Raw genomic sequence first — 16,552 nt, 5'->3', positions numbered from 1 at the left:
AAATGTAAAACATTAACACAGGTAAAAGTAGTATCTATTAAAATTTTAAAGTATTATTAGCAAAAAAAAAAAAAAAAAATAGTATATCTATTGGTAGTGAAAAATGATATTGTAGTTTATTGGGTATATTCACTATATTCATTGATAAAATAAAGATAATAATGGTAAATGAATGTTTTATTAATAATGCATTTTAAATTATCATATTTACATTTTAGTTTTTGAGATATCAAAAAACCAAAAATTTAATAGGCATTTAACAGAAAAAATTAAAAAAAAAAATTAGAACATTTTTGAAAAATAAATATCTTGTAACCAGTTGGTCAGTCTTGTAAATATTGTATCTTTAACTTGCAAAAGTATTAATTACGGTTCTTAAGTCTCTCACTTTTCTCTCTAAATCCAAAATTGTAGATCCCCTACAAAAAAATATTTATTACATATCTGATTGAAATACAAATATAACATGTTATATATTAAATAGTTCACTTTGTGCACATACATTTCGGATAAATTTCCTTTAATAACTAGTTCTTGTTCAAGAGTTAATTTTAATGAACGGGTTCCGTATAATTGTTTATATACAGATGCTGCTGATTCGGTTTGCACTATGTTCCATTTTTCTCTAGCTTCTTCAATACGTTTATTCATCAAATCCATCTTAGTTTTGTAAGATTCCAACAGTTCTCTTTTCTTTTTTATTGAAATACTATCAGGTGATGCTGAGACTAGTTTTAAAAGGATTGAAGAAGCTCTAAATAAATAAAATATTTTTTTTTTTTGTAATTGTTAATGTTAGAAAGGTTTACTTTATAATATTATGTATTAAAAAGGTTATTAATAGATGTTCATTGAAATATTATTAGGTTTAATATTTGCTAAACATATAACTCAAGCCCTAAGCCCCAAATATCTAACATATTAAATAAAACAGAAGCGTGTTAACTGTTGATTGCAAAATTAAAAAAAAACATTTCAATTTGCTATTTTATGATATTTAAAATAAACCATGAACGCTTCAAATTACCTTTGGGTCAATTCTTCTTGTTTGTTATTAATTTCATCTAATTTTTCAGCTTTATTTTCCACATCATCTTGTAATTTTTGCCGAGCTTCTCCCAATCGTTGCATCTCTTGCAACTGCCTTTCCTTTGCTTTAGTAAGCATGCGCACTCTTCGTTCAATTTCTTCAGAAACTATTTTGTGGTTATTTAATGTGACTCTTCGTATGTTCATAGTTTGTAAAACCATCTAAATGTAATAGTTCAAAAATAAGCCATCTTTATTTAAAAAAATTTAAATTCTGCAGTATTACTGTTAAAATCAAATATGTAAAAGTATTATTTACCTGTACCACAATCTCTTTGGGAAGATCTGATCCTAATTTTAGAATTGTATTTTTAGTACCATTTTCTTTTTGTAGTAGTGCAGCTATAAAAGAACTGAAGTCATCTTTGTCAACCTAAACAAACATTAATCATTAATACATAAAATAATCATACATAATGTAAAATTTTAGATTTTGTATTTAAATACACTGAAATCAAGTCACCAAAAATAAACAATTTATTTATGAATTATAATTTGAATTGACGACCTTACGTTTTCAGAACTATCTACTTGGTCTTCAGAAGCGGTGTTGTCTTCGTTCATATATATATTAGCAATAGACAGTTTATTATAATGGAAATCTGGAATAGCTTGAGTTACGACTTCGCCGTTGCTCAACAAAGTGACTAATAAGTCAGTAGGAAAGCTTAGGACAGCGAACCCTTTGATAGGTTTCGTTTCGCCATTCATAAGACCCGTGCAAATGTAATATTCCACAAAACTTTGTCCTTGTATGTCGGGTGATCCACGGAAATCGTCTAAAAATAATAATAATAATGATAATAAATAATAATTTAGTTAAGGTAGTAAAACATTTCTTTTCAAAAGAATCTACAATAAAATACATATTATATATGTCTAATGTAATTAATAATACAGCGTTCTATACGTCATGTCAATTAAATCTTGTTTATTATATCGAATTGATACTATATTGTCTATAAATAAAATACTTGACAAAAGCAAGAATCATAATTAGCAAGAATCATAATTCATAACACATGTAATCTAATCACAACAAAAAACCTTAAATAATCAAAAATATATTTTTAAAAATGTATTTTTAGAAAAATTACAAAAAAAAAAAACAGGTTAATTAAAAATTATACTAAAAAAATGGCCTAAAAAGACAAAATAAAATTTATATTGCATTCATTGTAAATCTATCAGACATGAATCGAGTTTTTAGCTAATAGATAGCATTGTCATTACTCATTTACATTCTATTTCTAAAGTTATAAATTATAATTGACAATTTTAATAGTAGGTATACCAGCTGTGGTTTTTGAAAACTCGTCCAGTAACTCTGTAAGCGGTACTGTAACCGAGTGTACACCAGTGTTGTGTAAACACCAATATCTAGACGTGACGGCTGCGTCTCTTTTCAAATGTATCGTGTTGGAGCTGTCATATTCGCCATTGTCCTCTATGTTTAAGCCCAACTCTAGTTCGATGGTTTCAATTATATGCAAACTGTATTTGTGTTGATATTCACTAGGCTCATATTCATCATCGTTCTAAAACATGAATAATATTAAGAATTTGAGACGTATAATGTATATTATAGCCTAAAATAAAAATGTAGTTTGTAGATTAACTAAATTATTTAGATAAAACGATAAAAACAACTCTATATGGAGGACTTAACCTTCAACAATACTTAGTAGATACTTAGTAGATATCACGGAAACGGTACACAATTCTAGGAGCTATGGGTGTTTAATGTTTATAGCTTATTTCTAACCACGCAAACAACGTTCATTTTTAGATTTTATAGTTTTGGTTACGTATTTTAAACGATTCTTCTTATTATTATTTTTTTCTATATTGTATTTTTCCGCGTTTTTGAATTCTATATTTTGCGCGCAATGCATCGTTTAATATACTGTGTTATATACAGTCAAATAAAAGTTAAAAAAAAAGATTATTACCTCAATGCATTATTGTTATACTTCTCATACAAACAGAAAGAGAACATTTTTTTAATATGATTTTAATATGGTAATAATATATGATATATCAAATTTCTGTGTAAAAAGTAGGTGGGATTTTATAGAAAAATTAATTTTTTAAAGGTAGGTAGTCTAAAAATTTGAGTATAATATTTTGTCTTGTTTAATCGGTGTACATAGTACTTGCGGGTTAGAAAACAATAAAGAAACATCGTTAATGGTTAATGTATTATTTTACGGTTAGATTAAACCATCGTTAATTATCGTTAACCACAATAGGGGTTAAGCTCGTTTGACAAACTAATTCGACGGTTGGTTTCACTTAATAGTTTCCAGATCTTAGTGGATCACAAACTTTTGCGGACCTCTAAACTTTTAACATTTAATACTAACACAATCGGTTGTTCTATACACAGGTACATCAATTACTATTATACGTAATATATACAACAAACCCTGCAGCATATATATCATTATAGCCTCATTGACTAAGATTGATACCTACTAACTGTAATAATCATAAGACTGAGATTTTGATATCTTGAAAACTTGCGAAAACTAAAAAAATATGCAAACATTTCAAGAAAAGCTCTACCTAAAATTCAGAAAAAAAACAATATTGCTCTACAAGTTATTAAAAAATAACTTATTACTATTTTGTATGATTCAAATAACTTTTTTATATAAATAGAAAAAAAATTAAACTTGAAGCTCTATAAAAATTCTAATTTTTACCCTTAAAATAATAAATCAACATAGAATAGTTGTATATAAGTAAGGTGCCTAAATAAAATTATGGAAAACACTGACTTTGGTTTGGGTGTCTGGCAACAGGAGGCAATTGTATAATTCACCGAAGTTGGATGCTATAACGACAGAGGGTGGTATGGTATCCATGACAAGAATGGAACAGGCGTCCTCGCTGTAGTTGTCGTCGGCTGGCGGGTACATGGTCAATGGACCAGTTATTTTTGCAGACTTAATGTTCATCGAGTCATCTACGGTCGTGTTCATACATAACACTTCTCCTGAGAAAGACAACATAATACATAAGTTATTTATATATTTTTATAAAAGTTCTAGGATTTTTAAAATCAAAACAAATATATCGCAGAACCGGTGTAAGTGAGTTGATTTCCGAGACCAACTTTATGTACGAGTTGATTCCCGGGTCATTAAGAGATATGTATGAGTTGATTCCTTATTGTTCTATATCAATATACAATTCAGGAGCAATGGAACTAGGGAATCTAAGAAAAACTAAGAAAAAACAATTTTTTTAAAAGAAGTAATGTTATAGTATACTGGTAATCTCATATTAGATACCAATTTTTAAAAACAATGTGTTATACATTTTTACCAAATTACTAAATTTTTTAAAATTAATAATAAATATAATACAATAAATAATTAATAAGTAAAAATATGAAAAAACTAAAAAGAACAATATTTTTGAAAAACTTATCATCCAATCTCCTTGTGGTGCTTTTTGGGTTACGCTAATAGGCTGAATATTTGAATAAAGATTAAAAAAAAAAAGCTATAATGATCCGGGAATCAACTCGTACGCAGCCCGCAGGACTACATATTTTGATACACTTCAATGAAACACGGGTTTATTTTAATAAAATCGAAAAGAAAAAAGTTTGCTTGTAATTATATGTCTACCTCATTACAATACGTTAACTTTATTACCAAATTAACTTTTTTACTGTTTGGAAAAAGTTTAAACACATCATAACATCAGAAATCGGCCATTATTTGATTAAAATTAATTTAATATGAAACCATAATAAATAAGTATATTTAAACGTTGAAAATTTCTGTAATTACAGACGTTTTAAAATGTTGTGTAGGTAGGTATATATAGATATAGTAAAAATTTATTTTAAATTCTGAGCACTCCGCTGAATATGTTGATTTTATAATTATGTGTTTTTTAATTTATTTATTTTATGTATAGCTGCGTATGTATGATAAATATAGTAGATAAAATACATGGATTTTTATTTTTGAAAAAGATTTTGAATATTAAATTATATCTTGTTTCTACCTCAGTACAAATTAGATATATTTGCAAATTTATAGAAAATAGAAATTTTTATTTTTTTTTTTTTAGTTATATTTCTAAAAATTTCATTAAAAAATTATTTGATTAATCATAATTTTTAAAACTACAAAAAGCATAATTTTTTTTTTACATGCATTTGAACTTAAATTTTTTTACAAAATTTGAAAGATTACAAAAATTATTAACTTCAAATAATTTGTACTAAAAAATAATAAATTTTTTAAATTAAGTTTAAAAATTATTATTATATTTCTCATAAGTATCTCATACTGGAACTAAAAAAAATTAAAAATACAAAAAATTATTTTTTATAGACTTGAAGAAGTTAAAATTAAACAAAATTACGTATTTTAACAATGAATAACAATGTTTATTTTATTTTCAATCAAATACATTATTCGTGGAAACTTAAAACTTGTACAGCAAATATTATATTATTATAAATCATGAAATATACTTTGTGATATAGGCTGATACTCAGACAGATCGTCTCCGCTCAGAATTTTTTCTTTTTATATTATATAATGATATATCATTGAATTTAAATTTAATACATCCATAAAAGTGATCGGGCACTTAATTTACAGCAAAGCGATACTCAATTACCTACTTTTTTATTTTAAAAATTAGCCAAATCTGGTATCAGTTTATTTATATTATATTATACTGTGTTATTTTACCGTTTCCTTGTAATACAAGTATTGGCCACATGATCGACGGTTCCGATTGGATTCGGTCGCCAAGGAGTATGGGCGGTGCGAAATCAAAGTCCACAGCTGTGTCGCCCAGCGAAGCCAATATCCGAGAAGTTTGTGGGCCTAGTCGCCAAATGGACACGAGCTTACCGGTACCTTTGTCTACCTTGAACAGTCGTAAACAGTTTTTGTTGTTGGTGAGTACCACGAGATGGTTGTCCTCGGGGCTACCTGGATACCAACGGACACGTTTCACATCAGTCAAGTGTTTGTTTATGAAGAATTTATCTTGCAGAATTGCCGTGCTATGAATAAATAATATTATACACATAAATAATATATTATAGACATATACAAACACTGAAGTATCGATAAATAAGAATAATAAAATTGTAGTGTATAATAGGTAAACGTAAACTTGATATAATATAAAAACCACATTTGTTATAAGTCAAAAGTATCTTATTATCTATACTAAAAAGGAAATTAATTACGTTTTTATCTTTTTTTAGATATTGTTGATAGTAATCTAATCATAAAATTATTCCAAAATATTTTAAAATATCTTATTAGAATTATGATGTTATAACATTTGAATACAAACTACCAATATATTTTTTGATGATTTCATTCCTTAAGAATTTATTATATTACTGTTTATAGAATGTATTTATGTTTTAAAAAATTATTTTCTGGCTTTGTTAGTTTACAACGCTCATAAACGATGTCAAACTATTGAAGTTAAAACGTATAACAAATATACATTATATTCGTAAATTCTTCAGGGAAACAATTTATACTGTACTATGTGAGGTATTGTTTTAATATAGTTGTATAAATTGTATGAATTCGAATCAAAAGAGCGTAATAAATAGCTTTTTTTAGGACCACATAACTTTAACGAACTAAATGCATAAAATTAGATAGAGAGGGAAAACCATCAATATAATATATAGTTAGAGTAGAGACAATTGCAAGCTATTAGAAAGAGAATATTTCGCGTAGAAATTGTAGATAATTAAGTAATTTATTCCGTAACATTTAATAACACCAGAAAATGACTACGTCGTGTATACATACATGGTGCATTTGAATTCAATAACGGATGTTTAAAGCGCACTTGGAAGTTTACCGAAACGGAGAAAATTTGAAATTGCGAGGACGACCTAAGTCAGTCGTTGATAGAGCGAAAATGTTTTTGTTGTCGTATTTTTTTAACAACGGCTCATGTACGGCATATAAGATAATTTGCAGAATATTCATTCGAAGGGTTCATCTCGGTCGAAATGTAATTGCGTGCTGGTATTTTCGTTCGTAAACAAATACGAAGGGATTCAGATTTGCTTTCCATTCTAGTGAAATTCATTAGGAAACCATGCGTTTTACAGTCATTAATAAATCAGCCGAATTTCGAATAGAAACCATATACACAGTTGTTACAATTTGTTAAGTCAATAAAGTTTAACGTTATTAGCAAAGTTCGCGTGGCTCCGCCGCGAGGTGCAGAGGCGGATATGATGGTTCAGTATATTGTATACTTATATAGAAATAGGCATACATTATAGTATATATTATATTGCACTTGCGCCACGGATTTTACGATTATAGAAGTGGATTCGAATAAAATTTAACCCGACGAAAAATATTACATAATAGGTATAAAGCGGATATTATTATTATTTAACATTTAACAAACAATATGCATCACGACGGCAAGCGATGGTAACCTTATAAGTTATAACTTGTAAAACTTAACACTATAAAACGCTGCAGTGGCAATACTTATACTAAACAAGCAAGCATATTATAGTATTATAATAATATAGACGAATTATTTATAACACTGCAATTCCAGTGTCGCACATGACAGCGACTTCGCACCTATCCTTTATACATTATTTACGGCAAACAAATGAACAACTGACATTATGATTGGGATCTATGGCCACGATACCATTGTACTATAAATTATCGTAGTCACGATCCTATTGAAGCTACATTCTCTAAAATCATTTGAATAGCTTATACTATTGGTTAAAATTCTGGAAAATTAAAATTGACGACTCAAATCTACTCTTGTTACTTTTTCACTCCGTTACGGTGATTGTTCTTATATCTTTCTACAAGTAATAAAAGAGTCTAGCAACTTTGTTTACTGTTCGATAGAAAATTTATCTTTAGTTCTTATCACAAAAATAAGCAAAAAAAAAACTCAATAGCTGCCTACCTATTTTAAACATTTTTTAAATTATATAATTTAATAAAATGTGCAAGTACATAACTTTTGAGTGGATAGATATTTTTGTCAGTTTTAACTTTTAGATATTTAATTTAAGTACTAAAAGCAACGCAATAAATTAATACTAAACCATGATAATTATTTTCATAAAAAAAAAAAATTAATAAAATACTTTATAGAAACTCGAACTAGAAGACTATTGATGATTGATCGAGATTATAATATAAATATTTTATTCGAATCAATTATGCACCCAAAAGCTAACTGTTCACCCCTTTATTGTTTTTAGCAATCTACTTTTGTTTTTATCACGTATTCACGCTCATCGCATTATCTCAATATCGTTCGAGTATTTATTATTCGTGTGTATAAATTATGTACAAACTCTAATTTGTTTTTCACTCGGTTCTCGGCCGTCAATTAGTGCTGAATGACACCGAGCCAACGTCAATTCGTTCCTCTTTTTACCGATATTTCGAAAACGTCAGGAGTACAAAAAAGGGGTGTACTCTTGGCAAGTCACGCCGGATATCCCGCTTTGTTGATAAGCGCGGGGATTTGATTGCGCGTTATTTCCGGCCAAAATTGGATGAAAAGTAATCGGAGCAAAAGATTTTTGGCCCAGTTTTAATAAAACACGCGTTAAGCAGCCGACTGTACACACCCCTCTCGAAAAAAGAACCAAACGGACTAGAAAATACGTGAAATGAAATATATTATAATAAAAACTTTTGGGTACCTAGCTTTGAAAATGTTGTGCTTATCCTGTCGCAGATAAATAAAATACCGAAAAACAAAAATTACTGCCACACAATAATGCAAATAGATAATTAAAAATAATTAGAGTTTTGAAAATAATTGTTTTTTAAATGTATTGTGTCATATTATTATAGGTATTTGGTATGCGTACAAACAACTTAAACATCTATCTATTGAATTACACATATCTCACTATCAGAATTACTTTAAATACAATCTGACAGTATTAAATTATACATGGTATCACGAGGAATACTCAAATGATGGATTGATATATTTTTTTGTAATTTTATTCTTATGGAGTACTTTACGTAAATTAATCACGGAATAATTAATTTTTATTATTTAGAGTTTCAAAGATATTGTTCTTGTTAGACTTAATACGTGCATTAGAATAGTTTTGAAACTATTCCTTACGATATTATTGTAAGGCACGGTTGTAGCATGTAAGCATTTCCAAAACGGAAAAACACGTACACAGTTCACAATCACATAGTAGTTAGTAGTAGTAGTAGTAGTAGTAGTAGTAGTAGTAGTAGTAGTTGTAACGTAGTCGCGGTGTAAAAAGTAGTCGTATCGATTATCGGGAGCGGGTGGACGACGTAGTGTCAGTGGCTATGGCGTCGGCAACGGTGCCTTAATAGCCGGTCCATTAGCGTAAAAGTTAATCGTCGTTCCGGTGCTCGTAAAATACACTCGGCGCGCCAAAAACAAAAGTATATATGCGCATCATCCGATACTCGGCGGTTCTTTATTAAACGCTTTGCGCGTACACTCGCGCTCGGATAAACCGTACACCGATCGACCGGGCACGGGGACTACATTATACACTGTACACACGGGTCCCGTCGAGCCATCGGAAGAGGTATCATTAAGAATCGCTGTGGATCATGTGTGGCCTCCGGCTTCCGGCGGACTCATAACACGACGCGCACCGCTACCGCGAAATCCGTCGTTCCGCCCGGTCTCGGGTGAACCTATAAAAACCCGTCATCGCCGTTTCTTATCGAAAGAAGTTTTGTCTATTATTTATGGAATTCATTAAAAGTTCTCCGAACGATGCGACCCTCGCCGCTCTTCTCCGGAGCAGTAGCAGCGGCAGTAGCAGCAACAGCAGCAGCAGCAGCGTGCGTATAGGTGTATAATAAGATTGTAAGATTGCACCTCCAAACCACCCACGAGCTAAACCGGCGGCGGCGCGCGCGATATTAAATATATTATATGGATCGCGGTGTGGTTTTTATAGTCGTCCAAAAGCCCAAGATAGTGGATTTGACGTGCGTGCGTGCGTGCGTATTAGAGACAGCTGAAAAGTAGGTATATGTATAGGTGTAATAACATTTTATAGAGGGCTCGCGAATGTTTGGAAAACCGCCTGTATCACGAATATACGGTAATAATAATAACGTCACCGTCGTGAATAATAATTACTTATTAGTTAGATTTATGTGCATGTTTATACATTTATATATGTATATTATATTTATACATTATTATGTACCGTCAAACGAACATAGCCCCGTAGGTATGACGTATAAATGTATATTATGTACGGCCGATAACAATCGTTTCTGGCCGTGCGTATCGTTTTGTGTACATCAACGTTCGAGTTTATGACGTGTAATATTGCCGAAAATGGTTATTAAATATATATTGTAACGTTCAATAAACATCGTTTGGATAGGTATTCGAAACGTTATTAAAATTGTACAAATGTGTACTATATACTATCGTGCATTACACAGTTGGTCGTTACGTTATTAATAATTATATGATTGGTTTGCATGCAAACACGGAACACGCTCATTATTTTGATTCATGGATTCAATTCATATAGGATAATAAGAAAATTCGTACTTTGGTCTATCATTTATCCTAAAAATAATTAAAAATATATTTCTTAATTTTTAATCGAGAATTGTAGTCTATATAATACAAATTATACATAGGTACGTCGTAAGTATAACATATTACCAACAGTATTTGTTTTTAATATTATTACAACTTACATAATGAGTTGAAAAAAAATATAGGCATAGACACTATTGGTCGAAAAAATGCTATAAAAATTAAGTTATTATAAAATAATAAATTTTATTTTAACTTTGTTTTCAAACTTTTTCTAAGATTTTAGCATGATAAAAACAAAATTATTTAATGACATTGGGGTCGATATAAAATATTTATTGTATAGTAAATAGTTAACGTATTACTAACAATTCAATTTTCAAAAGTATTATCTATAGTTAACCTACTTTCGTCAAATACAAAAATGTATTATACTCGTACACATAATTTTTTATTCTACTTTAATGATTTCTGAAGATGAAATGTTATACCTTCACGAGGCCTTTAGTAACACTATAGTGAATGTAAATTGTCAAAAGGTGTGCATAGTTCAAGAGTAAATAGCAGTGAATTGTGTATATAATAGTTGAAATAAAGAGAACATGGATATTTTTACTCAGATATTTTACATTTACAATATTATGGATCAAAATTCCACATTCTATAACAATTTTAAAACGAAAACTACAGTAACTTAGCTATAGAGATAGACTATAGCCACTAAATATCATAAAAAATGGTACTCAAATTTGCACTAATTTAAATCCATTTGATATTACTTTTTTCCGATACACTTTTACGGACCACTCTCTCCCCAATAACTTTAGATTGTAAACTAAGTTTAAACGATTATTAGTTAATTAGTTGACTGCAGTATTAGATGATACGTAATTGTGTATACATAATATACTCGTATTTTAGGTATTATTTTTTTTTCATATGAATGAATAATATGTTTTATTAGATGCACTGTTACAATAAGACAAAAGTTTTTCAAGTATTATAATTTTTAATTGCCTGCGAGTCTATTAAATATTGATCGTAACGCAATATTATTATTTCCCAACGGACGGTTGGCGGTGTGGCTAATAACAATATCCAAAGTCCTAAACAAACTACTGCGGGATTTTTAACATTAATCTCACGTGCTTTCATTTATACCCTTTGGACCCTGGGCAACCACCCGACACACAACAATAATGTATAAATTCTTAATTTATTATGCGACCGCGAAACTGGCCACCGAAAGGAGGCATATATTCATTCGCGATTCCTGCGGTCAGATTGCGGTTGGTAGAAACGGGTATATTACACACAGAGAATACGTATGGATTTAGAATACTAATTTTAATATTTCACCAGGAGCCAATCCGGAACTCGGTTTTCCCAAAACCCCTTATTATATAACCCTATGTTTATACCTATCTATAATTTCAGTCCCTATGAACGTTCCTAAGAAAACTACGATTTTGTTATATAGTTTAATCCCTAATGTCAATTTTAAAATATTTTATTTTTCTTTATCAACTTCAGTATGATACCTTTAATTTGTATGGTTTAAATAAGTGTGTAGGTATTAAAAAAACAAAACAAAACATTTAATTAAGTTATGCAAACGATTTCCGATGATATCATAATATAATTTAATATAATAGCTAGCTTACAAATATTAAAAATAAGTTAATTATTTTTAAAGCTAGTTTTATTTTTAATATTAATATTTTGTTTGATTGGTTATCTTAAGAATCACTAATACGGTATAGTGTGTGTTATTTCAACTATACATAAACCAATTATTATAATCTTCAAGTTAGGATATGTAAATGTGTCTTGTGGGATCTGAAAAATAAAAGGTATAAAGGGACAATGTACCCAAATATGTCCATATGACTAAAGATAACCTTATACATTGACCCACGAAATTACGTGACAAATATAATTATAATACGTATGTGGGCCTAGAATAATACTACGGTAAATTGTATTTCTTTTATATTAAGTTAAATGTCAAATGTCAAATTAAAGTTTCATTTTGAAAAAAGAAACCATGACTTTAATATTTAAATGAATATATTTTAAATATATAAAAATAAAATTCCATTTATGATTAAAACTAACACAAATATGTTTGAAACATATTTTTTTATTAAACGATCGAATAATTCAATACTTTGAAATATCAATAATTTAAAGTAAACTATATAAATATTCTGTCGGCCATCTAAGAATTATGAAAGAAAAAAAATTAACGTTAATGGATAGAATAACTGTAGATTATTGTACATTATGAGGTGATTGTATCGTTAGTACAATTCAGGTAATATATGAATAAACTACAATAAAGAAATTAATTAGATAAAATAGATAATAAGATTATTTATGATTTAAATATTATGACTCACGACATACGAATGTAGAGTAAAGTGTATCTAGTTTATATACCTACATAATATGTATAAAAGATAATTCGAAAAGAAAACAATTATCCTTAAAAGTAAAAAAGAGCTTTTTAGATATTATTTATCATTTTAGTTGTGTAGCTAAAAAAATCTGTTTTAATTTAAGTAGTTTTAGTATTTTATTTTGTAATTATTATTTTATTATACAATTATTTTGCTTGGCGGAACTTATAATTTAATTTTAGACACAATTACAAGTAGGTACATCAAACAAGGTAAACAGAATATTGTATTAGATAATGGAATTATATAAACTGTAATATAAATTGTTAATAGCTAATTTACCAACATATAATTATAGCTCGTATACTTTTTATGGTTTGTTCAATACAGACGAATCTAATCTAATTTACTATTTTGAACTAAAGTTAAGTGATCAGAGAAAATATAAGCAAGGATATTTTATTTGGAAAAGACTTCGGAACAAAATAAAAAGATATAATACATTAAATTATATAAGTTTATGTCTATAGAATCTATAGGAGCAATAATCGGATTTTGGGAGAAAAAATTCGAACGCACATATTAAAACACGTGTATAACAATAGACTATTGGAGTCATAATGTTGTGTAGTTTGTATAATTTAGATATTTTTATCTGATCTGTCATATATACTTGTGATGTGGATACGATGTCGGTGGCAAAGGGTTAATTTTCCGGGCTGGCGGACATGTGGGGGCTTTTCCTATTTTCCATAACGTCAAAAGAACGCTCTCGGACTTTTTGACCGTTAATGAAATCTCCTCCTATCAAAGACCTCATGTCCTCCTGTCCTTACCCAAGTGAAACCTTGATGTTTCTGTCACGAAAAGCTATATTGCTTTGAAGCTAATTTATGCTGATTCCCTCGATTCCGCGTTAGACGTACATATAATACATAATATATTTTCTCCTTCGTTTTATTAATAATATTATTATTATTTTTATTTCTCTTTTCTTTTCTGTCTGCACAGAAGAATCTCATTTGCATAATAATTTATGCATCATTTTTACCTGCACGTTACGCCTTCTCCTTGACTGCCACCAGTGTCGTATAGAGATTTAGACCCCATCCGTTTTGGAAACCTCATCACCGATACACCTTTGGAGCCCACAAGTGCACACAACGTGCCCGGTTCATTGATCAATATTTCATCAACGTCAAATAGGGGCGGAGATCCAGGAAAGAGTTTCTAAAAAAAAAAAACGGTTGGTTGTATAAAAAAACAAAAATATTAACAAAACATATCATAAATTAATATATTATATACACTTAAGCCCAGCTCGAAGGGTAAAGAATATCGTGGTGACCCAATTGGATTAGTAAGTAAGTAAGGGCTATGTGGCGTCATTTTTAAATACACAAATATACATATATGTGAATTTGAGCGCGTGATTGTGCGTTTTTTTCTCCAGGTTTTTGTTCTACGTATCGTAAAATCCTTTTTTGAAAAGGGAAAGGATTAAAAAGCTCAGAATTTACCTTCAGTAGAGTAAAGGAAAATATAAATGAAAAAAAACCTTATTCCTGCATGTTATATTACTAGCATAACCACAGATATTACGATTCACTTTCCATAGTGAGTTGTTTTTTGAATATAAAATAATAACAATAATATAAAATACAATGATAAGATAAACTGAAAGTCTGCATTCACATTTTCCCCTAAACAAACGGCACCGTAGACTGTAGCTAGTCTGTACATAATCATCGTGTGTAATTGAAATCAACAACAATATTATTATATTGTTATAGTTAACCGACTGCTGCTGGTAGCTATAGCATTGATAGTGCGTTCATCATATTCTTTTCAATTTTTCACTTCAATGCATTTGGTTAATTACATACTCCTTATTAATTTATGCCACTAGTTGGATAAATCAGTCTTAGATTTTTACTGAACAATACAGTTGAAATTTGTGCCTATCCATATAGCCACTAAAATATAATATGATAAATAATCGATAAGTTTAATAGTGATTAAATTTAAACTTTCTGTTTTTAATATTGCTTTGGATTTAAATAGAATTTGTATCGTTTATTAAGCATTTTAATTATTACTATCGATGAATGGTTATATGTATCCAAAACTTTTTAAATAAAATAGGTAAGTAAATAAATAGGTACTATGGTGAGTTGATAATAGTATCGAATATCAATAACTATAAACATATTATACAATATTTTACCAATAAACTTACATCGAACTTTTAAATAGTTAACACATTTTTAAGTTTAAACATTGAGCCAGGATTGGTATATTAGATGTAGAAACTAGAAATACATTTTTTTAAATTTAAATTGCAAATATTATAGTTGTTTAAGTTGAAATTTGGATTATGTAGAATTCAATATATAAATTTAAAATAGGGGTACTATTTTAAATTAGTTTATTTATAGATTTCAGCGTGTCTGACCTTTTTGTGAACAATTATTTATAGTTTAAATAAGATAAGATACACGAATTATTATTACTGACGAAAAAATTAATAAACAATGTACACAAAAATGTACATATTATATATATTATTATGTTATGAATGTTATGATATATGTTGGAAATTATTGTTAAACATGATAATGTACTATCAGTGCACACGCAGTTCAAGTGTTTTATCTCCTTCCTACTACGATGAATCGGCACTACAAAAATGTTACTTTCGGAATGTGTTTGCGCCAGTGCGCGCGCGTATGTATAAACAAAGGATAATAGCACATAGTTTTCAGTCTCTCGGAAGACATAAATTTTCAGGGTCGTCCCTTTTGTGTGCTCTGCTGAAGAAGGCCGCCGAACTAGAAGCATACACATACGCACACCCTTACACACACTACTATCTCAGTGTATATGTGTACACACATAATGCTGTATTAATGAAGAACAAGAATTTCATTAACCAGTGTCATTTTATAATGCGTACATGGGAGAGAGCAATACATTATCAAAAAGGGGGGTCCTCCATATTCTCGTTTTCCCAGTTTTCCCAAACGTTAATTAAAAGGGTAACAAATTGACCGAACCCGCCTACTCTTCTTCCTCCTATCACACCAATCCGTTATAAATAACCACACCGAGCGACGTTAGTTTTATTAGATTTTCCATTTAATTTTCATAAGCATGCGGAACGTTATTATTGGTATATAAGCCCGAACTGCAGAATAGCATGACATATAGGATTATCGTGTGTTTACAAAAATTCGACATGGAGACTATACAATTATTCTAGTTATACACATAGTTTATCATAAAATATTATCCGTAAACTGTATATAATTTTAATGCGTTAATAACTAATCCTATAGTAAATCTAATGTTATATTTTATTTATAAAAATAACAATTATAATTTATATTAAATGTTAATATTAGGTATAGATTTATATTAATAATATAATAAATATCCATCATAATAAAATATAAGAAATTAAAATTTTTATCACG

The 16,552-nt window shown here is 29.1% G+C and overlaps 1 protein-coding gene across 1 annotated transcript in view; it reads right to left on the bottom strand.

Annotated features, from left to right (window-relative positions):
- Positions 1-293: 293 nt before the first annotated feature.
- LOC112593745 (nuclear pore complex protein Nup88) overlaps positions 294-16,552 on the bottom strand; it is a 33,582-nt gene continuing 17,323 nt past the window's right edge. Inside the window, exons 2-10 of the mRNA XM_025338268.1 lie at positions 14,128-14,306; positions 5,814-6,133; positions 3,873-4,090; positions 2,384-2,627; positions 1,603-1,868; positions 1,349-1,462; positions 1,028-1,251; positions 503-754; positions 294-419 (exon numbers count right to left, since the gene is read on the bottom strand). Of these exons, the coding sequence (XP_025194053.1) occupies positions 347-419; positions 503-754; positions 1,028-1,251; positions 1,349-1,462; positions 1,603-1,868; positions 2,384-2,627; positions 3,873-4,090; positions 5,814-6,133; positions 14,128-14,306 (1,890 nt within the window). The 3' untranslated portion in view covers positions 294-346. The remainder of the gene's footprint in view (positions 420-502; positions 755-1,027; positions 1,252-1,348; positions 1,463-1,602; positions 1,869-2,383; positions 2,628-3,872; positions 4,091-5,813; positions 6,134-14,127; positions 14,307-16,552) is intronic.

The sequence above is a fragment of the Melanaphis sacchari genome, unplaced genomic scaffold (assembly GCF_002803265.2).
Source record: "Melanaphis sacchari strain LSU unplaced genomic scaffold, SCAv2.0 Contig20_pilon_pilon, whole genome shotgun sequence".
Lineage (NCBI taxonomy): Eukaryota > Metazoa > Arthropoda > Insecta > Hemiptera > Aphididae > Melanaphis > Melanaphis sacchari.
The sequence above is the reverse complement of the archived record's forward strand: the minus strand, read 5'-3'. Positions and strand labels throughout refer to the sequence as shown.